Source organism: Leptosomus discolor, chromosome 25 (assembly GCF_034619465.1).
Source record: "Leptosomus discolor isolate bLepDis1 chromosome 25, bLepDis1.hap2, whole genome shotgun sequence".
Taxonomy (NCBI): Eukaryota; Metazoa; Chordata; class Aves; order Leptosomiformes; family Leptosomidae; genus Leptosomus; species Leptosomus discolor.
Genome location: NC_141415.1, coordinates 3,749,102 through 3,776,850, shown reverse-complemented (window position 1 = coordinate 3,776,850; position 27,749 = coordinate 3,749,102). Strand labels below are relative to the sequence as shown.

General features: G+C 48.3%; 1 protein-coding gene across 1 annotated transcript in view; it reads left to right on the top strand.

Moving 5' to 3' along the window:
- LOC104348377 (acid-sensing ion channel 2) overlaps window positions 1-27,749 on the top strand; it is a 500,557-nt gene that overhangs the window by 443,250 nt on the left and 29,558 nt on the right. Inside the window, exon 2 of the mRNA XM_086477915.1 lies at window positions 8,978-9,128. Within this exon, the coding sequence (XP_086334041.1) occupies window positions 8,978-9,128 (151 nt within the window). The remainder of the gene's footprint in view (window positions 1-8,977; window positions 9,129-27,749) is intronic.

The following is a 27,749-nucleotide window of genomic DNA, read 5'->3' as shown; positions in this document are numbered from 1 at the left end:
CAGGGAATGGCCTAAAAAGCTCCAGACACGGAAACAATTTTACAGCAAGGAGCAAACACATGGTCTGGGGAGAAACTGTCCTGCAGGTTCTCAGTATCTCAGGAGGGTTGTGGAGGGGCTGAAGGCCATGGCTGAGAAGTCTCCAGCCAACCTCACCCTGGATGACCAGGATGGCCCAGCTCACAAGCATTTCCCCATCCCTCCTTTGGCTTTGGAGTGCTGCTTGATGGTTTGAAGGTGCGTGGGAGGTCTGAAGGTGGTCGATCAGCATTTTCTGGAGAACTCATTCGGTACATGATATCTTTCCTTAGCTGGAAGGGTTTGAGTTTGACACTGACATTTCAAGTCCAAATGTTTTATCCACTCTCTTTGCTAAGACTCCATAGCACCTGCCTGAGTGTCTTCGCAAGGATGAGTGCTGGGGGGATCCGTGGGCTCCTGGTGCACACTCTGGAGGTATTGTTGGCAGGGCCATACAGCAATATTGCTGTTGTCAGTCCCAGAGCTGCAGCTGCTGCTGGGCTGGAGACAGAGCTGTGCTGCTACTTGGTAGGGTTCAGCAAGGGTAATGAAGAACAGTTCATTAAGTGAATCAGTGGGGAGAGGTTAGGAAGACAGATTGTAATTATTATCCAAATGAATCCTGGCCTTCAAGCCGTGTGCTGGCACCTGTGAAAATGCTCCGGGGCTCCTACTGCTGGGATGCGCCAAGCTTCATCCACGGGTTGCTGCTGGTGGAGGGGCAGCCTTGGTGATCACAAAGGAGGAATGCGATACACTCTCGCCCGCCTTTCTCCTCTTTCCACACCATCTGCTGTTTCCTGAGGGCATCATCCAGGTTGTTGTCTTGTCTGACCTTGTTCAACCCTAGTCTGGTGATATCACAGCCCCAGCCTGGCGTGTCTCGGGCCACTGACCTCGTTTCACCTGCGTGCAGTGCATGTTCGTACGTGTCGGGCGGCCTCACACTTGCACTGGGGCATTGATTTTCATAAGATGAGAAATTTTTTGTTAAAAAACCCCACCCTCTCCCTCACCAAAAAATCCCAAACCAAGTAAAAAGTAGAGGATGGCGTTCTGCATCAGGTTACTGAAGGACCGGTGACTGGTGTTCTGCAAACTAAGTCCTGGGAAATTAAGAGATGTTCATGGGTTAGTTTGTGTTGGTATGGGAGATGAACCTTTGTGGAAGCATGCAGATACTGTTCCCTGCGACTAAGGGGTTACAGTCTGGTGGGACAGCGCTCCTGTTGCATTGTTCCGCATCAGTTTGTTATGTGTGGAAGTAATTAGGGCTTGATGGGGATCAGAGAGAGGGTAGCAGTCTTCTTAGTTTATGGACCAACATAATTCTCAAATATTTGGAGCTTCACCATTATAGTTTATTCATTTGCTGCCAGAATATTAGTGCTATATTTCTTTTTAAATATCCACTCAACCAGTGCTAAATTGCAGTGATCGCTGTGGAGGTGATTTATGCCGGCTATAAGGACCCTCTATAAGTACTTACCATTCAAACAAATGCTTGCACGAATATGCCATTACAGGGAGTGGCTGATTGCACAAGTAAGAAGAAAATGGCAGTATCTCTTAGTGAATTAAACGTGCTAGCCTGACGTGCCTCTGCGTTAGTGCTGCTGGAGTTTAACTGTTCTCGAAGGGTAGAATATAGGGATGTGAATTGTGATCCGCTGGGCGATGTTTAATGCCATCCTATAAAGTAAACAATTAAAAAGAGAGTTGGCCCTATCCAGTGGCAAAAACTGGTTTTGAAGGCGAAGATCTATGCATTAGGAGTGTGTTGTGCATTGTGTAGCAGCTTGTCGGCAGTGGTAGACGTTTGGGATGCTGGCCGCTGCTCGTTTGTAAAAGAAATGATATTAATGCCAGCACAAGACTGTCTTAGCCTTGGGTGGTACCTAGGACCTCGATAACTTCTTATTTAGAAACAGCAGACTTGTATAAAACCAGAGCTGACATCCCTGCTGTTCCCATACAGTCGTGCGGCAGCGGTGCCCAGAGGGGTGCAGGCAGACATCTAACTGATTTCAACGAAACATCTCCCTGCCTTGCCTTGCAGAGTTGCTTGACAAGCCCCACTGGGATATCTCAGTCTTGGAGGCCGAAAGGAAAACCCTGTCCTTGTAAACACATCTCTGACAACTTTTATGCCTCTGCTTTCCGGAGCTCCATCCCCATTACTCTTCTCCATTGCGAGATTAAACGTGACACCATGAAGGATGGATGATATTTTGCTTGTCAGACGTGCTTCTGTGCCAGGTTTCCAATGATACAAAACAAACAGGGTTTTAAAGAGAAATCTGTGGCTACCCTTTGAGGAGGAGAAGATATCAAAGTATGTCATCTATATGCGTTTTCCCTCCTGGTTTATGTTTCTTTGAAAGAGCCGTGCCTTGTCTTACGGCCTCTTGAGGCTGACAGACTGAGTCCCCTTTGTAATACATGGGTGGGTGAGTTTTTTGTAGGACTGGGATACATAATCGTCTCCAGTCAAGAGGGTGCCCTGGCGAGGCTTGCATCCCCCTCTGCATGGGATGGGGACTCGGTTCCTTCTTTCCTTCCGTACTTCCATTTGGAAGGGAGATGAAGTCCTTAGGTGTGAGTTCCCTCCGTACCGAGCTGTCACTGCAGTCTTGTTCTCCTTTGGAAAGAGATCCCCTTGGGATTTGACGCTTCAGAAACCTGTTTATTGTAGGCATCCGTTGCAATTTGCTCTTCGCAGCCATCATTTCGTTTTAAATAATGTACCACTGCCTCCTGCCAGGGTGTGAACAAATGGACCGTCGTGATGCGCTTGCATGGAGCCAACTGGACTGTGCTGTTCCTCACACCTCGAGTGAAATAATGACATGGCTCGATGCCACCGTCGGCTCAGCAGGTGCCACGGGAGAGCTGGTAGCTATGGGAATGTATCGCTCTGCCGAAAACTCAGAAATAAGGTTGTCTTTCCTCCTAAACAGGATCTTTTTCCCATCATCTCACGTGCATTCCTGCCCAAACCTATCTCTTTTCTCCCCAGGCCCTTTCAGCTTCATGTTCCCCTTCTCCAGGACCTGTCTGGAAAGCTTCTTCATTTTCCTTTTCACTCTGTTGTCCACAATGCTGTTGGACGTGGCTTGATAGGATATATGTCTGTGAACATTTGTGTACCGCAATTGTGGAGGAAATGATTGTGGAGGATGCTAATTTGCTGTCTTTTCAGTGGTTAGTACCTTAATCTGACAACCAATGTCTTGCCTTGTCAGTGAGCTCTAGCCTGCGTCTTTGTCTGGATTTAGAAAAGTAATTTACAGACTTCAAATTACTTGCTTTTACCATCATTTTGCTCAGTATTGAAAGGATAATTTATCAGCAGATATGCTTGCCCTGTGTATGCTGGTTATAAACTGTGAAATACCTTTTTCTCTATTACTCTGGTCAGGCTTGCTTGCATTTTGAATATCAGTCTTTTTTGGACTATTGGTTTGACACACAGCAGGATATATGTGTCTCGGAGCTTTTGATGGTGGTATCTTCTGTTTTGTACATGGAGACTGTTTGAGATACCCATGCTCTGCTTTTTAATTGCGGAGGAAAGACATTTTTCCCTTTACGTGCTAAAGAAGGACTCATTGTGTCACTCAAATACTATTTCACAGATTTTGAACATGTTTACCTTTGTACTTAACCGGGGATTTTCAGAGGAGCTGTCAAAAGTAACTGGTGATCCATCAAAGAAAAAAATTGTTTTTTTATAGACTATTCTCAAGGTACATGTTTGTATTTTTGTTTCTTGCTTGTGTTGGACCTTCTTTTTACTGCAAGTTAAAACATTACTAACAGCAAACAGTGCTGTTTTCCCCTAAGACAAATAAACTGAGGTTAAAACATTCTGCTTTGCCTCGTGTTTACTGTCTCAGGTGTACCGCTGCAGTTAGTATATACTGATGTTGCCCTTTCCAAACAGCTCTGTCCTTTTATCCTGATGATCTGATAACACTCTGAATCCTTCCCTGTTATCGTGGAGCCCAAAAGAGCCTGAAACTGAGAGGATCGCCTGAAAAAGTTGTATCTTCCTAAATAATCATTCATAGCAAAGGTGAGAAGGTGAGGAACAGCACAACCCTGTTTAATGCGAGTTGAAATGAATGCATATGGATTTTTGAACTTGGCAATGTCTTTTCAACTGCTGTTATAAATAGCCTTTTCTAGCTTCTTAGGGAAAGACACAAGACCTTGTGGTTGAGGGTCTTGAGAGAGAGATGCCCGTGGCTGTCCAGTGCCATAGCCTGCTGCCACAGTTGGGCGTTGGGCACCATGGCTAAGCCCTGCTGTGCACAGCTCACCTGCCTGCAGGGAAATTTTATATATGAGGCTGCCATATATTTATGTAGATGGCATTTATATATGGTTTGGTAGGAGACTGTCCATGTAGGCACCGGGGTTTCTCCTGGTAGAGGAGGTGGAAGGAGCCTGCCCAGGGTTTGAGGCAGAAGGTAACCAGCAGCAGGGCATGGGCATCCCATGGGAGCGGTGCTGTGGGGCTTTCCTTAATGCCTGCTGGCTCTCCCTAATTCCCTCCTAAGCCAGACTGTTGACCTCAAAGCCTTCATCACCCTGAAACCAAGCTGAGGTTAAACATCACGTCCGTGCTCAGAAAGGTGCTTGCTCTATGCAGCGCCAGTGGAGACCAGAATGGATGTGCTTTCTGGGATGTGGAGAGGTGGTACGTAGACGTGAAGCTGCTCTTATGTGTGGCATGTTGTATATAGTAGGGTGGTGACTGTAGTGCAGGAACTAGCAAGAGGTCTTCTAGGGGGCTTCTAGGGAGGTATCTAGCTGCAGTAAGCGGAGTGACTCTTCTTCCCTTCCCATTTTTTTTGGTCTTTCTTGTTTGTTTGTTTGATGTATTTGTGACTCCTTTTCTTGGGAGCAGGGCTAAGCCTAGCAGAAGATTGCCTGAAGGCATCCCTGGTTGCTGCCTGAGCATTAACACTGCTCATGGCTCAGAACTGCCTTTCCCATAGGGTCCCTGCGAGCAACCTTGTCCTGCAGGGAAAGGCTGTAACTTCTTCATCCTCAGTTTCTTCTCTCTGATTCTCAGTTCTCTGTGCTTTCAGGCCTGGGTTCTCTCAGCCCTGTGGTGCTCTCCCAGTGAGGGCTGCTGGAGGGGAGAAGTGGGAGTAGCATGCAGCAAACTCAAACCCCAGGTGGAGGCATCTATATGGGGTTTAGTTGGATCAGGAGCGTGCTTTGGGAGTTGGGAATCTCCCAACTGTCCTCACTTACTGTGCTTTGGTTTGCATTGAGGAGCCGTCTTGGAGCACTTGGGCTCAACTCCTTGTGGCTGAAACTTAGTGGGAAGACGTGCTCCAGCCCAAATGGGCACCCAGTGCATGAAACAGGGCTCGAGCTGGTCCAAAGGAATAAAAAGCCCTGAATCAATTCTAGCATTTGGTCCTCCTCCCCAGCTGTTATGCTCTATAGGTCTTCTCCTGGTCCATGCTGTTTGCTGATGTATCCCTTGTTGGTCTCCTCTTAAGGGCTGGTTCTTTGCTTGGCCACTGAGCCTAGGGGTGATCCTACCCAAAAGTTTTTGTGCTGTTCGCTACCTCTGGGTACTTCAGCAAAGGTGCCTGATCCCTCGTTAGGAAAAATGTTCATGTTCTCCATCCTGTCTCTGGTGTGGTATTTGGCTGTACGAAGCTGTAACTGCCTGGTTTGCAGAGATGGGTGGATATGCACCAGGAGCCTTAATGAGGGTCTGTGCTTGCTGGTGGCCTTGTCAATGATCTGGACGAAGGGATCGAGTGCTCCCTCGGTAAATTTGCAGATGACACCAAGTTGGGAAGAAGCGTTGGTCTGCTTGAGGGCAGGAAGGCTCTGCAGAGGGATCTGGACAGGCTGGATTGTTGGGTCAAGGCCAATTTTATGAGGTTCAACAAGGCCAAGTGCCGGGTCCTGCACTTGGGTCACACCAACCCCACGCAGCGCTACAGGCTGGGGAGGAGTAGCTGGGAAGCTGCCCGGCAGGAAAGGCCCTGGGGGTGCTGGTTAACAGCCCACTGAACATGAGCCAGCAGTGTGCCCAGGTGGCCAAGAAGGCCACCAGCATCCTGGCCTGTATCAGCAATGGTGTGGCCAGCAGGAGCAGGGAGGGGATCGTGCCCCTGTACTCGGTACTGGTGAGGCCGCCCCTCGAATGGTGGGTGCAGTTTGGGGCCCCTCACTGAAAGAAGGACATGGAGGTGCTGGAGCGGGTCCAGAGAAGGGCAGCGAAGCTGGTGAAGGCCGGGAGAACAGGTCTGGTGAGGAGCGGCTGAGGGAACTGGGGGCGTTTAGTCTGGAGAAGAGGAGGCGGAGGGGAGACCTTATCGCTGTCTGCAACTGCCGGAAAGGAGGTTGTAGTGAGGTGGGGGTTGGTCTCTTCTCCCTAGTAACAAGTGATAGGATGAGAGGGAATGGCCTCAAGTTGCACCAGGGGAGGTTTAGATTGGACATGAGGAGAAATTTCTTTACTGAGAAGGGTTGTCAAGCACTGGAACAGGCTGCCCAGGGAAGTGGTGGAGTCGCCATCCCTGGAGGTATTTACAAGAAGAGTAGGTGTGGTGCTTAGGGGCATGGTTTAGTGGTGGACTTGGCAGTGTTAGGTTAATGGTTGGATTCAATGATCTTAAAGGTCTTTTCCAGCCTACACAGTTCTATTCTAAAGAGCAGCAGAAAATCATTTGGCTTCCTTGGAAGCGTGTCCTTGCAGAGTCCTAGGAGTGATGTAGGTGATGCCAGCAGCACCTGGACTTAAGCTGTGTCTCAGATGGTCCCTGGGGCTTGCCACTGCTCAGAAGCAGATGTGGGGCTGGGAAGCAGTTGCATTTCTTCCATATGTGTGTCAGCACACATCAGGTTGTGTGTGGCTGGAAAGGTTTCCTGTCTTCTCCTACTGTGCAAGAGAAACGTCTGCCAAGGTCGTGGCAATTGAGCTCTTGGCTTTCATGGACTTTGACGGTCGCCTGCTGATGGTGGAGAGCAGAGGGGGTGGAGGAATGTCCCTTCCTTTTTAAGTCACCATTTGATTTCTTTTTCTGGGATTAGGGTCCCAGACATGCAGCTGAAGTGAGCCTCAGGCCCCTGTCACTTCAGATCTTGTTTGTTGGATAAACATGCCCTAACTGGAGGTTTTACACTTACACTTTTACAGCTGCAAAGGGCCGTATAAAAAGCCCCATAAAATTGCCTGAATTTATTTGGCTAAAGACTGCACTGGGTACATCAGCATCTAAATCCTTATTCAGCATTTATATTGCGCTGTTGCTCTCGATATAAGCTTGCTTGTTTTCCCGTGATTTTCATTAATGCAGGTTTTCTTCTTGCTGTATTTTAAACTATCCTAATTAGAATTTTTTGACTTCTGCCTTCAAAGCCTATCTTGGAAAACCCATCTACAGGGCACTGGCTGCTAACACAGGCTTACTGTTGTTCAGCTTATCTTTCCAGCTTGAATGGTTTAATAGGTCAGTCAAGTATTAAAATGGGATATAAAATCCTTTTTAAAGGGCGGGGTTTTTTTTTTCCCTGCAAATGCTTCATGGTCTCTGCACCCTTTTTGCTCCGATTGGAGGTTTTAAACTTGGATATGATTTCATATTTATTTTGTTTCACCTACCTCCCTGGTACTGTGATTATTGGGCATATGTCAGTATTTGAGGGGGGAAAATTGCTGATGACTCCAGCTTCTGTTTAGTTTTATGAATCACGTTGGGGTCGTATGATCTCAGCAACTGCGTTCGTGACTTGTGATTTCTGACGGGACTGCAGCCAGCGTGCCGCTTGGTGCTGGGCTCGCTCCGCTCTGAATATTCATGACCGGCGTGTGCTGGTCGCGTACTGACTGCAAAACCTGGACTTTCTGGAGCCGTGAGGCAGCGGAGTGACTCGAAGACAGCTCACGGTGCCCATTTTGCAGTGGTGCTTGTCAGAAGTCACCACGTGAGATGGTTGGGGGATTCCTGAGTCTTTCCTTTACTATAGGCAGAAGTTCAGCACATCTGCATGACCCCCAGTCTGTCAGTGCCAGGCATGGGAGGGAGCTGCTGTGTTTTAACCTGTCGTTTTCCATATGTTCTCCCAGTTCAGGGAATGGCTGAGCACAGGACTGGTCAATGTCCAGGACCGTCAATTCCACCACGATCAAAGATATCACAGCTCTACTGCCCCACCAAGAGCCACCCCACTTGGAAACCTGTGTCAGCCCTGCTTTGCAGAGCTGGTGGTGGCCTGGAAGCCCCCACCTGGGCTTTGTCCTGAGGTTCTTTCAAGAGATGGGCCAAAATGAGACTAAAGAAGAGCAGAAGCCATGGAGGAGGTCTTTCCTCATTCACCCAAGTGGTTTTAACTCTTATTGTTTGTCAAGTAGTGGTAGAGGGAGGAATTAATGGAATATTGTCTTTTTTTTTTGCATTGATCACATTGCTGCCTTTGGGGGGAAGGCAGTGGGCATGAGCTGTGCCTACAGGGTTTGATATTCAGCAGCTGGATGAGCACGGAGTAAGCGTGGGCTTCAGTGTCAGTGTTTCCATCGTTTGGGAGTGAGCCCACCTCTGGGTCTGCAGGCGTGAGCATGCAGCGGTGACGGACTGAGGTGCCTCGCACAAAACCAGGGAATTGCATTATATTTTAGCACAAGCTCAAACACTGTGTACGCGTGTTTCTCGGAAACTTAACATGATATGACTGCAGTGAGCTGCTGAAGACATTTGTTCACTGCTCTAAAATGGTTTTCGCTTCCTTTCTTCCATCTTTTATTTTGTATAAGGAGAACACAATACGCTACATGATTAAACTGGATTAGATTTATCTGCAGACATTTCCCTTCGAGCTGCAGTGCGTGGCCGTTTCTCATCCATCTGCCTGTGTTTCGGGTGCAAAGAGGCGTTGATTATATGGAAAATATTATTATTTCTCTCTTCTCTCCTTGCAGGTGTTTACAAAATATGGGAAATGCTACATGTTTAACTCAGGAGAAGAAGGACGGCCTCTTCTTACCACGGTTAAGGGTGGGACAGGCAATGGACTGGAAATCATGCTAGACATACAGCAGGATGAATATTTGCCAATATGGGGAGAAACAGGTAAGACCGCCTTTTTCCTCCTGCGAACATGCTTGTACTGGTGATTTTTTTGGAAAGACCATCCCATCCCATCCCTTCCCATCCCATCCTATCCCATCCCATCCCATCCCATCCCATCCCATCCCATCCCATCCCATCCCATCCCATCCCATCCTTCCCAGCCAATGTCTAAACCAGCTCTTGAAAGCAAGAGGAGCTGTACAGAAATGAGTTGCTTTTCTTCTTGGTGCCTGCGGCTGCCAGCTGGAACCAGCATTTCTATAGTTCAGCTCATCAGTGAGTGCTGGACTTGGGTGTCTCAGCACCAAAGTTTGGGATGCCAGACAGGAGTGTCATTGTGAGTGACAAGAGGTGTGTTGTCTCCTTCAGATGCTACAGCACATCCCTCTTCCCTAGAAAGGCATTTTTGGGAGGCCACGTTCAAGGTGGACCTCCAGCTGCTGTCTGTGTTTTCCTCCTCCTTGAAATTTGGGGACATTTGTTGCCCTAACCGTTGTCTTCAGGTGGGTTAGTGCTGCCTGGGTGGACCGAGGGCTCAGCTCATTGCACTTGGAGCATTTGGGATGGATCTCATCTGTCCACTAAGGAACCCAGCTGGGTTGGGCATCCTTTGAAGAGCCAGTGTCCTGCGTTACAGCCCCCTAGTGCTGGCACAGAGAAGGGCAGAAGGTGCTGACCAGAAAGGCTGGGGCTGTGTGCTGGCTTGCAGGTCTCACGGGTAGGGACAGCAGCACTCGGGGTGGACATGGGAATGCTGCCTCCTGCAAGGGCAGCTCCCGTCATCCCGACCGAGCTGCCACGGTGGAAGTTGCTGGCAACGCTGGTGCCAGTTTCTTTAATGAACTCTGCTGCAAAAATGGTGGGTACAAGGCTGGGCTCTGCAAGAGAGGTGGCATGGACAGGGGACAGGCAGCATGGGGAGTGACACGTGCCACCAAAGCCGCCCGTTGAGAGCAAGCCTTATCAGTTCTTCAGCAGTGGCGGCTGCAGTTTTCATGAACCCACATTGACATTTTAAACAAAAGATCCAAAAAAGCACTGGAAAAATTGCCAACCGCTCTGTTTCTCTGGCAGTTGCAAAGCAGAGCACTGCGGTGGGAGTTTTTCAGCATGAGGTTATCTGTGTTTATTTTTGGTATCAGGAATGGGAGAGGAGCAAATATCACTTAAGGTTTTGTGTTGCTGTTGCTCCGTCAGTGCAAATGAGTCCCTTCGAGCACCTTTCAAACTTCTGTTCGATAGCATAGAGGAGAGTTGGTTGCATTCATTCAGAACTTAAAATTTATTTGTGTGGTGTTTGATCCTTGCAATTTAAACAGATTCCCACGGTCCCATCAATCATTTAAAATTGCACAAGCTTTTATAGCAAGAGCTTTGCCTTCCAGTTTTTAGCTCGTACGCAAAATCAGCCTGATCTGACCTGGGTGAGGAGGAGGAGATGGTGATGTGAACTGATCGTCTCTGAGTTGTTGCATTTGTTTGAAGTCTTGTTCTTTTAAAGGCAAAACAGGTTCACAATACAGAGTGGGAAGATGAAGTGCATCTTCTACCTCTGATGCTTTATTGCTTACAGGCTGCCTTGGGGGAGCCCATGGGGGCAGGAAACCACAGCATTGATGGCTCGAGGAGGTAGCAGACTTGGACAGCCACACCACAAGCTCTGTATGTTCAGCCTTGTTGGGTTTTGGACCCCTCTGAGGTTCACCATAGAGACACAGACCTTGTGTCACACCATTCTCGCTTTAGGCTTGCTTTTTGGAGCTGCTTTTTGGAGCTGCTTTTTGGAGAACCTTTAGGAGGAATCCATCCAGAAACACGCTGCCTTTAGAGCTGTGCTTTCTATCGCTGCCATGCTGGGAAAGGTGGATAAGTCTCAGCTGGGTAAACCAGACCCTTGTTACACAGGAGGCAGAAAAAAAAAAGAGCAAGAAGCAAGTGGAGAAGTAAATTGAGAGGAAAAAAGGTGAGGGAGGAGGATCGATCAGGTCTTGTTCTTGCCATCTGGTGGGGAAGCTGGGCAGGAGAGCCTGTGGCGGTGGGGAGGAGGTTTCCAGTCTGGTACCTCCGTGTCTATGAGCATCACCGTCATCCAGAGGTTAGGGGGGATGGCAGCTTCTGCTCTGGTCACTCTCTTCAGACAGCTTTCGAGCCCTGCGTGTGGCAGAGGTGCTTGAAACCTGTCCATGGCTGTGGACTTCAAACATTGAGAAGGGATGAAGAACAACCCCAAGTGCCTTTATTTTTTTTTTCCAAAATATTGTGGCTTTTAGGGTCTTTTGAGTCCAGACTTGACTTTTGGCCACATTTGGAAGGGAGCAATGTACCCCTTTGATTTTCAAAGTGCCTCTGATGATGTCCTGCCTCGCCATGACCCCACCACTGCTAATCTCCTGCATATTTAACTTAAATTTATACTCAGCTAGAGGCCTAGGGAGGGATTCTTATGTCCCTAGAACTGAGCTGGTGTTGTGGGGCTGGATTGCGCTGGGATAGTTGTTAAGGTCTCTACCTGACCATGAAATGCTATAAGATTCAAGGCAAAACTATATAAATAGCGTTCTTGATTTGGTTAATTGGTGTAGGAGAAGCTCCTGGACTCATTCCAAGCAAATTTGGCCATGTTCTTATAGGTCCAGGTAGAACTGGTACTTGACCTTGAAGCTCATCAAACATTAATCTTTGCCTTGCAACAAGGGACTTTTTTATCCTCCACATTCATACAGCACCTTGTACAAGGTGTCTTCAATCTTTATTGAGCTCTCCGGACACTACCAGAATAAAAATATTAACTATAGTGGTTAATAGTTGCTGTTCCCATGGAAACACTTAACTCAGCTCTTAGTAGGTAAGTGAAGGAGTTGATGATTTCCAAATATTTGCATAATAATGTAAATGTGTTTGGAATTAAATCTCTTCAGCTGCTGCCACTGGGACTTCACAAACTTGTCTCTCCAGTGAAAAGCTTTGTCAAGGGCACTCAACTCTTAGCAGTGAACTTCAACCCTTGCTATGCAGAGGGATGGAGGTGGACATGGGGTGACATCTTCGCATTGCAGTGCGAAAGCCACGTGTAGGCATGGGGGGTCCAGCCATGGGGATACCTCGAGGATGGAAGGAGTTGAGTTTTTCATTCCCAGTGAGTGAATATCTCCATTATAACCTGAACCGTTCCTTTCACTCCTTATCTTTAACTCTTCAGATATTTCTACAGACTGCTTTTCTGGCTCCGTTTTACCAGTAGCCATCCTGTACCCAGCAGCAGCTCTTTTAGTTGCCTCTTAGGCAATGATTTTTGTGTGGTGGAGTTACTTGACCTTTTTTCTCCGGTTCCCAACTTCCGCAGCGTCCCTCAGACGTGGCTGGTCAAACCATTTCCTTTCCCAGCTGTTTGTCCTGTGTTAATCCAAGTTTTCCCAGAGCTATCTGGAGCCATCCCCACCAAGCTGCAGTCTCAGACGTGGTGTTTGCACCCCATTAGGGCTTCACAGCTGCTGAAGTTGGACCACCCTCCATCACCACAAGGAGGTCTTCACATGGAAAAATAGGCATTTCTCTGGCCCACTGTGGTGGCCTTGGTTCATGCTTCCTGCAAGAGTCTGTCATGTAGAAAGCAGCCACCCAAAGAACCCTCCAGGCCTCAGTTCAGGCCTCTCCATCCCAGCCATGGCCAGGACACCCCGTGGGACCTTCCCTCCTGCACCCCGAGCCCCTCAGACTCTTGCTGGCACAGAGCAGTCGTGGTTCTGTTGGATGCAGCACTGGGTTTTGTCAATGCCAAATTCAAACAGTGGCATCTTAATCTGTATTTAGTCCCACAGCTGCTTTGCTTTTTGCCTCAGATTTGGAGGTGCCATAAACCCGCGTTCTCCTTCACAGCCCCACATGAAAATAGTTGGCGCGTGGACTGAAAAAATCCTGGTTTTGCTGCTGGCCACATGCCTCAGGATCTGGCTTTCTTTTTTAAACTGTTCTTTGCAATTCAAATAAGAAGTGAAGAAGGAAAATATTGGTTCATAGCTTGGGATGGGGCTGCTCCAGGAGATGCTGCCACCATGTCACATTGGCATATGCCTTGTAATACAAAAAGTGATTTAATTGTTACTGACTTGGCAAACAAAATGAAGTGTATTGTCATTCTAAAAAGACCTTTCCAGAGTATCCATGAATATCTTGGGAAGCTGAAATATCTTGTCTAACAAGTTACTTGTGATAGAAAAATACACCTTTTGCTTGACTGTCTGCATATGCAAGCCCATTATTTGAACATGTTAAATTTATGTGCAGTCTAATTTTGGAATAGCGAATGTACACAGACTCCTTCAGTCTTGATTTTTCAAGTGCAAAGAAAAGGGTATTTTGACTGTGTCTGGATGTCATGGCATCAGGCAGCCTTGCCGTCTTCGGGTGTGCAAAAATATTGTGTCAGGACTGTCAAAATCATGAGGTGTGTTGAAAAAAAATGATTATAAAAAGAAAAAGAGATGGAAATCTGTCTTCTGAATTTTGCACTTCTAGAATTCATATTTTCTAGCCTTCTACTTTAACCATGAGCGTACTAGACATGAAAAGGGTTGAGAAAATAATTTGTGGCTTGAGTCTTCACATCAGCTCTTTAAAGAAAGCCTTAGATATTCCAGGTGGGAATCATGATGCAAACGAACAAAGAAATAACAGTCATGCATGGAGGTAAAATGCAAGATGGAAAAAAATTTATACCAGGGAAAACTCTTTCCAGTAACCGAGGGGGAAACAGCAAACCACAGACTCGGAGTAGCGTAGGCGGAAGCTGCAGCCAGTCGTACATATGGCACGGAGTCTCCCAAATTCTCCGGTTACACATCCTTGTCTCACAAGATGAGGTGCCGGGGAGTGGCAGAGCTGCGGAGGGTGTTTGTTTTATTGCACTTGGTAGGGAAAGTGGCAGAAATGCGATCAAACATCATAAAAGAAACTCTTAATTTATAGCGGTGACTATTTGATTGGAAAGGGAATCCGCTTCTGGTTAATCTTTCTGGAGTGGCCTAAGGTATTATATAGTGACCTAATATAGCAGCACAGTAAATTGGAAATCACTCAGGCTGCGGGGCTGTAAATAAGAAATACAATCGGGGAGTTCTGCGTTTGTGTTTCAGGATTTGTTGGATAAAAATGAACATTTCATACCAATTAATCAAGTAACATGCTGGATAAAAAAAGGGGGGATGAGAAACGTGCTATAAAATTGCACTAAGAAGGAGCATGAAATCTATAAAGCTTGAGGCTTCAATCCACTTAGGAGACTATCGCGTAGTATTATGGGCTGCTATTATTTAACTCGATAAAAAACACGGGCTATGAGCAAGACTTTTGATCTGGGTCACACAGAGAAAGATCTCAAGCCTGTTTTCTTCACGCCCAACCCATTTGGATTGCAGTTTATGTTTTGTTTCCCAGTAGGGTGTTTTCACGCTGTTAGGAGGTGGTGGGTACCAACCCCTGCCATCAAATGGTGGACGCAAGGGAAAACCATCTGTTGGAGCCAGAGCAAGTCCCTCTCCGGGGAGCTGTGGTTTAGGAAAAGGAAAAGCCAACGGGGTGTGGTGAGAACTTGGGGACCAGCCTCTGCTGTGCCCGAGGCCCTGGGTGCTCACCTTCCCTCCAGGCATCGCTGTGGGGGGAACTGAGGCGTGTCTGTAGCGTTAATCCAAATTAGCCAGAGGTGCAGGTGGTTTCAGCGGCATTGAATTTCCATGCCGCTGCTTTTCTTCCTCATTAAAGCCTCCTTAATTCCGCTGATCTCTTTCCTTTTCCAAATTGAATTTAGGTAAATGGAATTAGCGTGGCTTTAATTTTGAACCGGGGTCTTCACGCGAGCCCTGATGCTGTAGAAGTTAGCTCGGATTTGTTTGTGGCTGTCAGCTGTTCCAGGAAGGGCCGTTTGGGTCCTCCTCGAGTCTCTAAAGGGGAGAAAAGTGATGGTAGAGCCATCCATGCGGCGATCAGCAGCGCTTCTCAGCCAGCCCTGACCTTCCTCCAGCTGCATCTCCCTGGGGACCAGCTCACGGTGGGATGCTTGCCGAGCAGAGACATGCCCCAAGACGTCGTGCCAACACCGGCACAAGCCTCGCTGCCTCACTTTGTGCACAGCTTGGGGTAGGTCTTATTTTAGAGAAAGTGTCTCTCTGGTGGCTTTTTTCTGGCAAAGAATAGGTTATCAGGGCTGTGTTGAGGGATCTGCTACCGGCTTTGGGTTTTGGGATCTGTAATGGAGCATCTCCAGGACCTGCCCGAAGTTTGGGATGCTCCAGGCATCAGTTCAAAGGGATTTGCAGCACAAATCATCCGTATTCAATCCCGGCAACCAGCGCCACGGTGACACTTTTGGCTCAGGACAGGGCTGTTCCTCCTCATTGCTCACAGAAGCCCTGATAACTTTTGGGATCCTGCAGCCAAGCCCCTGCAGAGAGGACTTGGATAGGGTGAGGGTGACCCTGGGTAGGTGCAGGTGGCTGGAGGCCAATGCTGCCAACCCTGGAAATTCATCTTGCAAAAGTTTACTGGTGTGGGCTCAAGTTGAGAGAGTTTCCATGGTTTCTTTGATTTTCTTTTTTGTTTTTCCTGCCCTCTAGGATTTCATGCCAGGCAAAACAGATTTAAACAGCAGCTCCGTGCTGCTGAGACGGGTCTGTGCAGCGTTGTTCCTGCTGCACTACAGCATCTTACTGCAAGGATTATTACAGCAAGGAGGGACAGTTGATTTAGCACAGGGGTCAGATGTACCCCCCCACTTTCCCCAAAGCCTCCCCAGCCCTGGCACTTGGTCTCCAGCTGTGCAGCCTCTGTACACGATGCATTAATAAGCCCAAGCCCTGGAGCATTTGATTTGCCAGCTGTGGAGAGGCACAAAGCACTCACTGTCATTTACTTCTGCATATTAATATGATTAGTGGCAGTTCTTCATAAATCCAGGCCTCCTTTTGCTTACAGGAGATCAGAAATCAAGTAGTGGAGGAGGCAGCCTGGGCTCCCCCGGGTCACGGCTGTAAATCTGCTGTGGTCCGAGGGGCTGTTTTGGATTTACATCATGGGGAGTCGTGCGCAGGCTTTGAGCCACCAGTGTTAACTGCGGAGTTTGGGAAAAAGGAAAAAAGGCACTGGTTGGTGCATCTGCTTCGTTCACAGCTTGTAGAATTCTAAGTGGAATAATTATAATCAATATAAAACTCATCTGTAAGTATAAAATAAGTAGGAAATGACCTGGGAATGGAAGGAGCGGTGGGTGGCAGCAGGTATGCGCCATGGTAGGACGGTGGGCTACGGCAACAGCTTGCACGGGGATACCTCGTACACGTCTGCATGCAAAACCCTGAGCACGTTTTAAAATACACTTCCTAAAAGTCCGTGTGTTAGTGCTGACTCCAGGGCTTCTCAGAGCTTTTGCAATTTCTTTTCCATTACAGGGATGTCGCGAGCAGTTGCCTCCTGCGTGCAGCTGCGGCTGCCTTAGGGCAGCTTTTGTGCAGATGAAACTCTTGTTTGCCTTGGAAGGGTTGGTTCTCGGTTTCATTTATCAATTAAAATAAAAAAGGAAAGGGGGGGTGGTGGGGAGAAAGGCAGGGCAAGGTGTGTATAAGAGTAACTTGCCTTCTCCAGCGCTTCCCAGCCCAGAGCATTTTCACTGGCTGATTAACAAACTGTGCGTGTACGTGTAACAGCGCAGGCAGATGAAATGCTGCTCCCTCTGGAGGGAGGAAAGACCAAAAAGGCTTTTATTATTCACAAGAAGAATACATGATGGTTTAAGATGGAGAAAATGATACTGAATTCATTTGGAAACTGCAGCAGGGACTTGGGGAGCCGGAGAGGGATGGCTTTGCTTGGCATTTAACCAGGGCGCTTGGGTTAATGCCCTCTGTTATTACAAAAGAAGCATCCTGGGATCCTGAATTAACAGCCTTCCCTCCTGATTAGCTTCAGCTAATCTTTTATTAAGGAATGCTGGATAAGAGACATCGATGACTTCACTGCAGCTTTATTCGTGGTCTTTAGGGGATGTGGCAGTGCGCTACCGTGCTCTCAGTCATGCGTGGGGTTCTCTGGCTGTTGGTTCCTGACGTTTGCAGGACGATGCACAGATGGGCGATGTCGTGCTGTGGAAGCGGTGGTGCACATCCCTCCCTGCTCCTCTCCCACCCAACACCTTGTCTCCCAGCAAGCCAGAGCAGAGAAATTAATCTTGTCTGGCAATGGATGTCCATTCTTGCAAGAGCACAGAGCCCCAGAAAGGCACAAAATCGAAATCTGAGTAAGTCAAGACAGCCACAAAGCCATAAACGTCATATCCCCCATCACCAAGGGCAAGCCTCCTGTACTGGCTGTCTATGAAACGGCGAGGCTGACTGGTGGTAATTGGTGTATTCGGAGCTCTGCACAGACACCTCTGTGCCAGAAACATCTGAGATCACAATCTGCAGAGAGAGCTCATAAAGGTGATGAGGGAGATTGAACTAGGATAGTAACTTGTTGCGTGACGTCAAACTCATCCTTAGAGAGTCAAATTATCCTCGCTGCTCATGTCCCTTTCTGCAAAATGAAGTTGAGCTTCCCATGCATGAACCTCCTCTTGCTTAGATATAAGCTATGGAACACTACCATGAAACGGCTTCTGCTGAACCAGTCAGAGCTGCAAAGGGAAAACTCTGCTTTATTTCAAACGATGGGAAGGTTTGGCATTCCTAAGCAGCAGTAAGTAGACAAGGCAATAGAAAAATGACTCAAACCCCAGTGACACGGGGTTGATTCATCCTTCTGAAGACCTGAAGGTCCAAAGAGATAAATGGTACCTATAAAGCAGCAGTGACCTTGAGCATAAATAACATGGAGGGGTTCGGGCCAGAAGAACTCGTTGCTTTTTGGCAATAGGAAGCTCTGATCTCTGATCGACTCATCAAAGGCAGTTTGACCTTTAGGAGGCTGGTTGATGTCACCTAAAGGGAGGCATAAAATGTGCTGCGTCTTGGACCTTTTCCTAATGAGAGCCAGAATTCGTTCAACTAGCCAGGTTTCCTGGGGAGAAAAGGTCAATGTTATTTCCTCCTTCCACCAGCCCCCTGACAACCAGAGCATCCACAAAATTAGGCTGCCACTAAAATTTAATTATGTTTGCAGGAGCACACTCATCAATAGTGCTGGAGTGAAGAGAGGCGGCTCAAAGGTTGCTCGGGTTTTTGTGGCTGGGCTGTGTCATTAGGGCTGTCACATAACCAATATACTCCCATTTGTGGTGAATTGCTCTGTGGGACCTCTCAGTGTTGTCGTGGAGCTGGAGGGAGCCAACACAGTTGTTGAAAAAGCTGGTGTTTCTCTTTTGCACTGTAGCATGTACTGCTGTTCCTGTGCACCCGGGAAATTGTCAGGGGCTGATCCGCTCTCGGATTGCCCCAAGGGTCGATACTGGCTATCCAGCATGGCTTGTGGCATGAAAGGATGTGGCGGGCTGTGGGGGAGATTTCAACTTGGTATTTAAATCAAATGGTTGCTTGTTTTTAATAAATAGGGGGAACAGCTCATTTGTAGCCAGTCTTTAAGCTTTGGGATTTCTGAGCCCCACACTGGTGCTTTTTTTAGCCATTGAGAAGAACATCTCAACAGCTTTGGCAGCTGGTAGATGAATAAGAGCCTGAAACCTGTGGGCTTTTTGCAAGGGATTTCCTCACCAGGCGAGTCAGTAGCATCCCTGTGTTTTGTCTACCAACGCCTCTGGTCCCCAAGATGAGCTGGATGCTGAGGTCCTGGCCCACGAGCTTGTCTAGGGAGTGCCTTTCAGCCCATCCTGGTGCAATCAACACATCATGCAATGTCCTCTAGGTCCAGTTTGTGCCTGTTGGGCAGTTAGACACCCAGAATTAAAAATAAAATAGAATCACAGTGATCGTCTGCTGCAGGTATCTCATCTCCTCCTTTCCCAGCACCCAGTCCCCTCTACAGACATGTATGTGCAGAGCAGTTAAACCGTGGCTGGGAAAGCTGCTCCTGTTCCTGTGCTCCTGCTTGAGAAGGTGTGTGAGCAGCTCTGACAGCAAAGCTTTATCCTTTGTAGGATCGGTATTAGCAACCACAGTCAGACATCCCCAGTCACATAATGTTAGTAAACTAAGGGCTGTAAATACCTATCAGTGACTTAATGAGAAAATCCTTTAAGGGATGTAGAAGCTTCAAAAGCTTTTCTTAAAAAAAAAAAAAAAAAAGCAAGGTCCAAAGTGTCCGAAATCAGGAAATGTTCATTTAAGGCAAAACTAAAGGAATAAAACCCGGAAACTGGCTTTGGGAAATCTGGTTAAGCAGAGATAAGGCACCTAAAATCAGCGGGTACATGTTACAAAGCAATGCCATGCAGCATTAAAATTAAATATGCGTTTCATGCTGTAGCTTTCATTTGAGTTTTTGTGGCTGGTGTGTAAAGTTAAGTGTCCGTAGCCAAAATATGAGCGCTCAAAATAGCGAGAATTCATGGGTTGGTAAGGAGACACGAGAAGGAGCCTGGCATGGCCAGCGTTGCGGCTGTCAGCCAATGCCCGGGCAGCTTGCACCGAGGTGACAAGGTTTGGGGGCTGCTGGCTGCAGCCTCGGCCTTTCTGTTCCAGGAGCTGCAAAGGTGCCTGCAAATATCGGGGTTTTTATTTTTACTATTTTTTCTGAGCACTGGGAGTGAGGTATCGGTGACTGGTGAGGTTTTGGGATGCTGTCTGGTATGCACTGGTTTTAGATGAGTGCAATCCAGGTCATTACCCCCCCTCCTCTGGTCAACCCTTCCCTGAGTGTCTTTGTTCTCTCCTGGAAGAGAAAGAGCTCCGTGCATACTGATCAGTCTCACGGAGGCACCAGGAGATTTTGTGGCTGGAAAGTGCTTTGAAGATAAAAGTCTTTTGCAAGCGCTAATTAAATCTAATTGTATTAATCTCTTTGGTGCAGGGATCATCACTTTGCTCCAGCTTTGTCCAGCCTGTAGCGACATGGGCTGCAGTTGACATTTGAGACCTCCCAGGTGCTTCTTAGGGCACATTGCTGTAGTCCTTGCACAGTGTAAAGCTGTGCTGAGGATGACAGTGCAAGAGTTTTCCCCTCCTGTAGATGCTCTGGAAGTGTTTCACTGATGCTGAGCTCCATGAGTAGAGCTCAGCAGTCTTGTCTTAAAAACATCATTACTTTGGCCTGCTCTGAAGGAGCAAATAACTGTCTTGGTTTGAAAAGACAGGTGTCTGGGGAGGAAGGCAGGAGCCTCCCTTGAAATGGAAAGTGCAACCCCCTTCCCTCCAAATTATTATAATTTTGAAATTAACGGGCCTTCAGGCAAAGATATGGGGAATAGGAATAACAGTTCTTTACTAATATGTATATATATAACACAAGGCAGGGAAAAACAAACACCCCACTGGTTTACACTGACAGAGTCAGGAATACAACCTGACACCCTGTTAGGGGGGCAGTAGCAGTCCGATAAGATGCTGGCTGCAGTCCTCCTGAAGCGATGGGTGTAGTTCTGTGGAAGCAGCGATCAGGTAAAAGAGTCTGGTCTTCCTCCGAAGGTCCAGTGGTAGGTAGGTAGCTCTTGTCCTCTGGAACTCCAGTGGGGGGGAAAAGCTCCTCTGGGAATCCAGTGGAAGAAGGCTGCTAGGGTGTTCAAAATCTCCGTTTTTTATTTGGCATGGACTGCTTGGCTCCTCCCCCCCCCCCCCCCGCCCCGGGCGAAGCATCTCACAATGGGATGGGGAGTCGTGAGGCAGTTCCTTGATGGGCCATGAACAGGAGATAGCCCAGGAGCGAGTTATCGCTGGGTCAGGCGATAAGGCATTGCTGTGCCCATGAACAGGAGATAGTCCAGAGGGGGGAGGCAGGGAGCACCGCCCCACCTGGTCTCAACAGCTTCTGAAGATGGTCATAGAATATTTTTTTTTCCTTTTGGCACATTTTACACTGTAACCCAGGACAATAACCTATCTTTCCTGAGATAAGGAGCAAATAAAATGTGTCTTTCCTGAGATAAGGCAGCAGTTAGTGAAAGAAATCAAGGAGCCCCAGGGCTCATGCATGGTGCAGGAGCGTTCTGTAAGGGTTTCCTTCAACTCTTGGTGGCCACTCCTTACCTCATCTCATTTTGTCATCAGGCAGCATTACCAAATTTTCACTGTCCTTTCAGTTATGGCTCTCTCCTTCCTTGTTTACAAGACCAGGTAGCCAACAGTCCATGTTCAGCATCTCTGTCAAAGAGCACAGCCATCTCTGGTTGTACCCTGTCTTATTGCAGTAATACAAAGTGCTCAAAGGAATCACAGATGGCAAAGAGCATCTAGAGCACGCTTCTGGGTGGCTAGAGAGCAAGTAAAGACTTATCTCAGCAGAACAAAAGAGCAGAGGGGAAAAAAAAAAGTTGTGATTAATTTTTCAGCTTTTATGGAGGTTAAGAGGAGGGCAGGAAAGAGTCAAAGCTCCTCTCATCAGCCTGCAAACAGTGCCTTTCTGCTGCAGTACGTTACAGGTCTGTCATGATCGGCTGGGTGAAGGAAGGATGGAAAGGGAGAAAAGAGTTTGAGTGTTGCGAGGTCTGTATCAGCTCTGCTGTGTCTGTGCTGCCAGAGCTCCAGCCATTGCAGTGATGTGGTGGTGGCACCTGCTGCCACGTGAGGTCTTCTGCTGGGCAGAGTTACCTGCAGCAGCGCTGGGCGTCACTTGAGGTGGTTGAAATGGGAAAGGAGTCAACACTGTCTGGTTTAGAGAGGATGAAGGGGAAACCCTGAAGAGTCTTCAGATATGGGAAAGACTAACCTGGAGAGAAAGGGAGGGACAAGCCATGGTGGGCAGGTGAAGGATGAATGAGCTTAGGTGGTAGGGAGGACACTGCAGGAAGCCCTGGAAAGGTGTCTTCTCCTCCTGTTGTCCCTTGTGCCCGTAATGGAGGGGGGAGACCCATCTTCACCGAAGGCTTTAGGGACAGGTTAGGTGGCGGTCCAGTGGAGGAGGCTGGGACTGCCATGATGCAGCTCTGGGGCAGGAGGTTGGGTTTGGTGGTCTCACCAGGGCTCTTCCAGCCCTGGCTGTCAAGACAGGTCACTTGGCACCTGTGGGGACGCTGGCAGGTGCTGCCCCTGCCTGCCCTGCAGGGCGATGTGTGGGTGATGCTACTGGTGACCTGTGCTGCTGGCATGTTGGCATCTTTCTTCTGCTTCTTCAGGACACGTTTCTAATGCGTTCTCGTCTTTGGCTGTGAGGTGTGCCAGATCATGACTGTTGATGGGGCTGGATGACTTTCCTGCTCAGTGACAGCAGAGTGAGTTCGCAAAGCCTCGTAGCAATAAAAGCCGAGCTGTTTTAGAGCTGCGTAGTATGCAGAGGCACCTCTACTTGGGCAGAAACCCAAGCATTTTGGGGCTGTCTGGGGTTGGTCTTGGCATGCTGCCACCACTGATGTATACTTTGCTACCAAACACCCTGCAAAACTGGGGAGCTTTAGGAAAAAGGACTGCGCCTCTGTTTTGCTTATCAATTTTAATATTTTTGTTGTGGTTATTACTTCCACTACTACTATTTAAGCTTATAAAGATTAAGCGAGGGAAATGCCATCTGCAGAGTTTGGCCAAGTGACAAGTTATACTACATGGTGTCGCTACTCAAATATTTTGGAGAGTGTGAACAGCGGAGAAGTGATTGCCATTACCTTCTCTCAGATACACATGTACAAAAGGAGAAGTCTCTCTTCTTCCAGTGGAAGGTCAGCGCGAGCAAAGCAAAATAGGCATCTTTGGAAATGGGGATGGGAAAGAGGTTTCTGCTATTAAACGGATCCTGAAGTGTGCCGGGCAGCTGGAGGCAGAAGCCCTTCTCCTTATGTGGGAAAGGCCAAGACAGGAAAGGATTCATGCAGGAGCCTGGAGAAAAAGAGCTCTGAGCCAGCTCTGCTTTTCCCTGTGATCTGGTCACCTTTTCTCATGGGCAGGTTCACAGGGATGTTGTTTTTGAAGGCTCCCTTTCAGGTGAGAAACCCATTTTCCACCAGTACTGAGCTCCATGGTGCTGTGAACCCAGCGCTAGTGTTTCAGCCACCCAGCATCCTCCCCAAACTAATTCATTTTGCAAACGTTCAGCACCTGCCACAACATCTGAATCCTGTCCAGGCTGCTGCTCCCCATGATCCAGGCTGCTTCACTGGTGACCTTTCTCCATCACTTCACCAACCTCTTCCTTTAAGACATCCAAGGCATGGAGGTTTCACTCCCATCTAGTTCCAGGCTAGGGCTGAAGTAGTCTGTGGTGTAGCCACATCACAAGGATGTCAGAGCTGATTCAGGGGGAAAATGGCAAAAAGTCCTGTTTATTTCAGTGATGTCCTGATTGAGATGCATTTCTCGTGCTCCGAGCTCTTATCCGAGTGTGTTCCCAAGGGAAAAATTGACACATTTTTTGACGTTACGCAGCAGTTTGTTATACTCCATCCCAGGAGCCAGGAACAATTTATCTTCAGTGTCTCATCGTAATGCCCTTCAGTGCAGATATTTATTTCTATAACGGCAGTAATGGCCTCACGGGGTTGTTTGTATAATGTTGCATGGGCTTCCATAAATATTTCAATAATAAAAACAATAATTAAGTATTATTACCTTGATAACAAGTTAGCATTAACTTGTGAACGCTGCAAACTCATAAAAGCAGGAACACTTGCATCTCTGGCTCCTGGCTCCAGCCCACACTGCTGCAGCCGAGGGAGCAGGGCTGGCCTTTGGACAGGAGGTGGACCAAGGGTTTGGGGGCTGGATTGGGTCATTTTGCTGCCCCAGATTGGAATGTTGACATGCAGGAGCCTGCGTGAGCCCGGGGCTGTTGCCATAAGGATGCTGAGTGGGTCCCATGGGCACGGGAACCCTCTCGCTGTGCCGGGGTGAGAATTGAGGTTTCCAGAGGCAAAATCTTTCCTTGGGGTTGGAGTCAGGGCCCGTAAAACATAACGATGCAGATCTTTGGGGCCAGGTAGGAGTGGGGAGATGCAAGAGGCAGCCTTTGTATCTTCATAACCCCAAGGTTCTGTTCCCCCATGCTGCTCCCCAGTGGTTTTGGTTTCTGGGTGCAAAGGCAGCTGCAGAGTGGGCACAGTCATGCATGGTGCCCACCAGGACGATGGAGGACGTTGGCCTGTTACCATGAACTGTACAGCCTGGAAAGTGAGCTGTGGGGCTGTCCGTGAACCTTTGAGCCAAAATCCCTTTGGGCTTTGAAAGGGCAATGCTTCTCAAAGAACAGATGATCATATCCTGGCTCCAGTACCGCAGTGTGGTACTTCAGCTGTCCATGCTAGCAATACACTTTCTCCATGGCCCTGTATTGTTGGCTCCAGACCTTTTGATTTCCAGATTAAATCTACTCACCGTCAGCTTATCCTAGTGTGGATTGTTGTTTTTTTTACAAATATTTTCCTGTCAGTGGAAATGCTCTGCTCCCGTCTGGTGTTTGCCTTTGATGTATTTATAGAGAGGATTCATAGCCTTCATCTCGCCAGACGATACACAACCCAAGCTGTGTTGGACTCCTCCCAAATCCCGGGTTCCCCGCTCCTCTTCCCGTCCCAGCAATTTGGTGTGCTCCTTTCCCCGTCTCCATCCATCAGGCTTTGGTGACCAGAGCCGATGACGGTATTTCAGAGAAGTCCACTACCGAGACTCTCTTGGAGTCCCCTGGCTTGTAGGCATCATTTCTTTGTGTTTGTTGGCACCCAAGAAAGGTGGATTTGGGTGATGAACAGGGTGACTGAGCTCTGAAAGCTGGAGTGGAGCCATCCCACCCTCCGTTACCCATTAAAAAGAGATTTCTCATCTAAATAAGCAGCCCTCAAAGCGTGGAGTGGATAATCACCCGTCCCTCCCCATGGGCTGTGGAGGGACCCTAGTGACCACTTGAGACTTGATGGTCAACTCTAAGACGACCAAAACACAAGGAGCTGTGCATTTCCCTCACTTTATCTCTTGCAAACTCCACCTCATCTCCCCAAAACACCTCAGCAGGGTCCAGCTATGCCTCGTGCTCTGTCCCAGCGCTGTATTTCACCTCCTGCCCCGTCTCTCATGCTGCTGTTTTCTCCCCGTGCCTTGCTAAAGAAGCAACCTCCAGTATCAGCAGCACCATTTTCCACTTAAATCTCCAGGTTAGCGCTGATTGATTTTTTTTTCTCCCCCCCCCCCCCCCCAGCAAAATTCGTCGCAGCACTGCAGGCCGCACTAGATGTAATTTTCACGGGTTATTTTTATCAGAGGAAAATATTAGACTGCCTGCTGCCATATGAGATCTGTCTGTGCCCCGCCGGCCTCACCGTGGGCAGCGCACTACAACACAATGCAAATATTTTTATATATAGCATCCTCCATATGCGGCGTTGGGGACAGCGGGAGGAGAGAGGGCTGGCGGGAGGGGAACACCAGGGGCTTTGTCGGGGCAAAGGGAGGGAGGTGGAGATGCTGTGAGGAAGCAGCGATGCTTTGGGCTGAAGATGGGACACAGAGAGAGAGGGAAAATCCTTTCCTGGTGCAAAAAGGGTTTGGTTTTGGTGTGCAGATGATAGGGGTGGTGAAGGCACCTTAGAAGGTCTGCAGGTGGGAAGCTGAGGTTGGAGGATCAGAAGGGACCCTGGGGGAGCATCGCCTCCTGTGGCCACCCGCTTTCCTCGCTTTGGTAACCCTAATCCTGGAAAATCACTATAAAATAGGATATCACAAATAAGCTCACAAATAGGCAATATGGAATTCTCCACTCTGCAGGCCTGCGGACTTCCCGTTTTTCTTCTATTAAGGTCTAAGATCCATTTGGCTGCTAGGGGTTAAAATCACTAGGTGATGAGTTTTCTAAGGAAATATGGAAGAACTGAAACTTCTTGTGGAAATGTGTGGAAAAGTCTACATCTCTCTAAAATACACCACATCCCAGTGTCGAAGCACTGCTTTGGATGTGAGACCAATGCGAGATCAAGACTTACACCCTTGTATCCCTGAGTTAAAGCAGGGGGTTGCGGTTTCTTTTTACCTTTTTTTCCTTTTTTTTTACCCACCTCTAGAAAAGTCAGCTCTTGATTTCAGGTCTATCTTGGTCCTTACTGGACAACACTTTGAAATCTCAAACAAATGCATGAGCAGGAGAAGCATTTCCCTCACTGGTGTAACTAAAATACTTGGGTCTTTTTCCCCATTCTGATAGACGAGCTCTTTCCTGGCATTTTGTAATCATAAACCACATCTGAAGCACATCCTTTTCCATTAAAATAAGTGTTTACTTAGTTGCTGAGTTCACCAAAGTGCTTTGAAATTACATCACTCAAAACACTGACATTTATAGGCGATGCAAATTAAATAGACATAACCGCAGCTGTCAGTGCAATTCAGGCAGGGCACGGAGTCAAGGGAGTCAAGGTTTCCCGAAATGGTGAAAAACCTCTCTGCCCGCTGCCTGTCTTGAGACGTCCTTGTACCAACAGTGATTTTATTTAATTACACGCTAATTCCCAAGCTTTCCCATCCAGCCCAGCTTTGCATTCAGAGGGAACGTGCTTTTCTCCAAAAGGATGCAAAAGCAAGTGGGATCAGCTCCGGAGCTGGGCCGTGGCAGCAGAGTCCTGCTGCATTCGAGGACTTCTGTGCTTCAGCCTCCAGCAATGTGTCCTGGAGAGGGACCAGGAGAAAATAAATAGTTGTGAGAGGTTATTCCTCATTGGACTGGCTGCAGAATGAGGAAAGCGGGCGGGTGATGGGGAGACAGAAGCTTGGCTCGAGAGGGAAGTCTTGTCCTTGCAGGATAAAGGCCCAGCGGGAGCAAACCCTGGTTACCTGATGGTGGTGCTGGACCGGTGCGAGCTCCACAGCATCCTCCAGGCTGGAAAATTAAGCACAGATCCTGCAGAGGAGCTGGACCTGGCATGGATTGGTCTGATGACCTGCATGGACCTTGCAGTCCCAGGAAGGGTCTCACTGCAGGTCAGGGTGGTGATGGTGATGGGGTCACCACTTGGGATGCTGACCCACCATCTTGGGGTGGTGACCCACCCCAGTCTTCTTCTTCTGTCCCACTTTGGGACTATTGTGCCTTCCCGTGGGACCCACATTCCCAGAGACGTGTCGGGATGCAGAGGGGCTTCCTGGGGGCCAGCGATGCTCAGGGCTGGAAGATCTCCCTGGCACCTCTTTGGACCTCCAGTTTGAGAAACCATGTCCTGCTGACTCCTCTACCGAGTACGTGGAGATGACATCTCCCTTTCATCAGTGTCAAAAGCTGGCTGGAGCCCTGGGCCTAGCCTCCGAGGCGTCCCGGTCCTCTCCGTCCATCCATCCGCCCCAAAAAGGGCAGCAGCAGAGCCAGGACCCAGCCTCAGCAGCGGGAAATCTGCTTCCATCTGGCTCCACTACCAGCCAAAATTAGCAGCAGCTCTTTCACCGTTTAATATTTCAAGATGTTCTGAGGGAAGCGGCGAGGCTCCTGGCGGGGGGGAGGGATGTGCGAGAACTGCTTCTGTGCCTTTAAAACGTGTCCTTTCTTATGTTTATTTAATTTTTTTGGATCATTTCTGTCCCTGCGGTGGCAGCAGCTTGCCGAAGCAAAAGCCAGCAGATGGGTGGC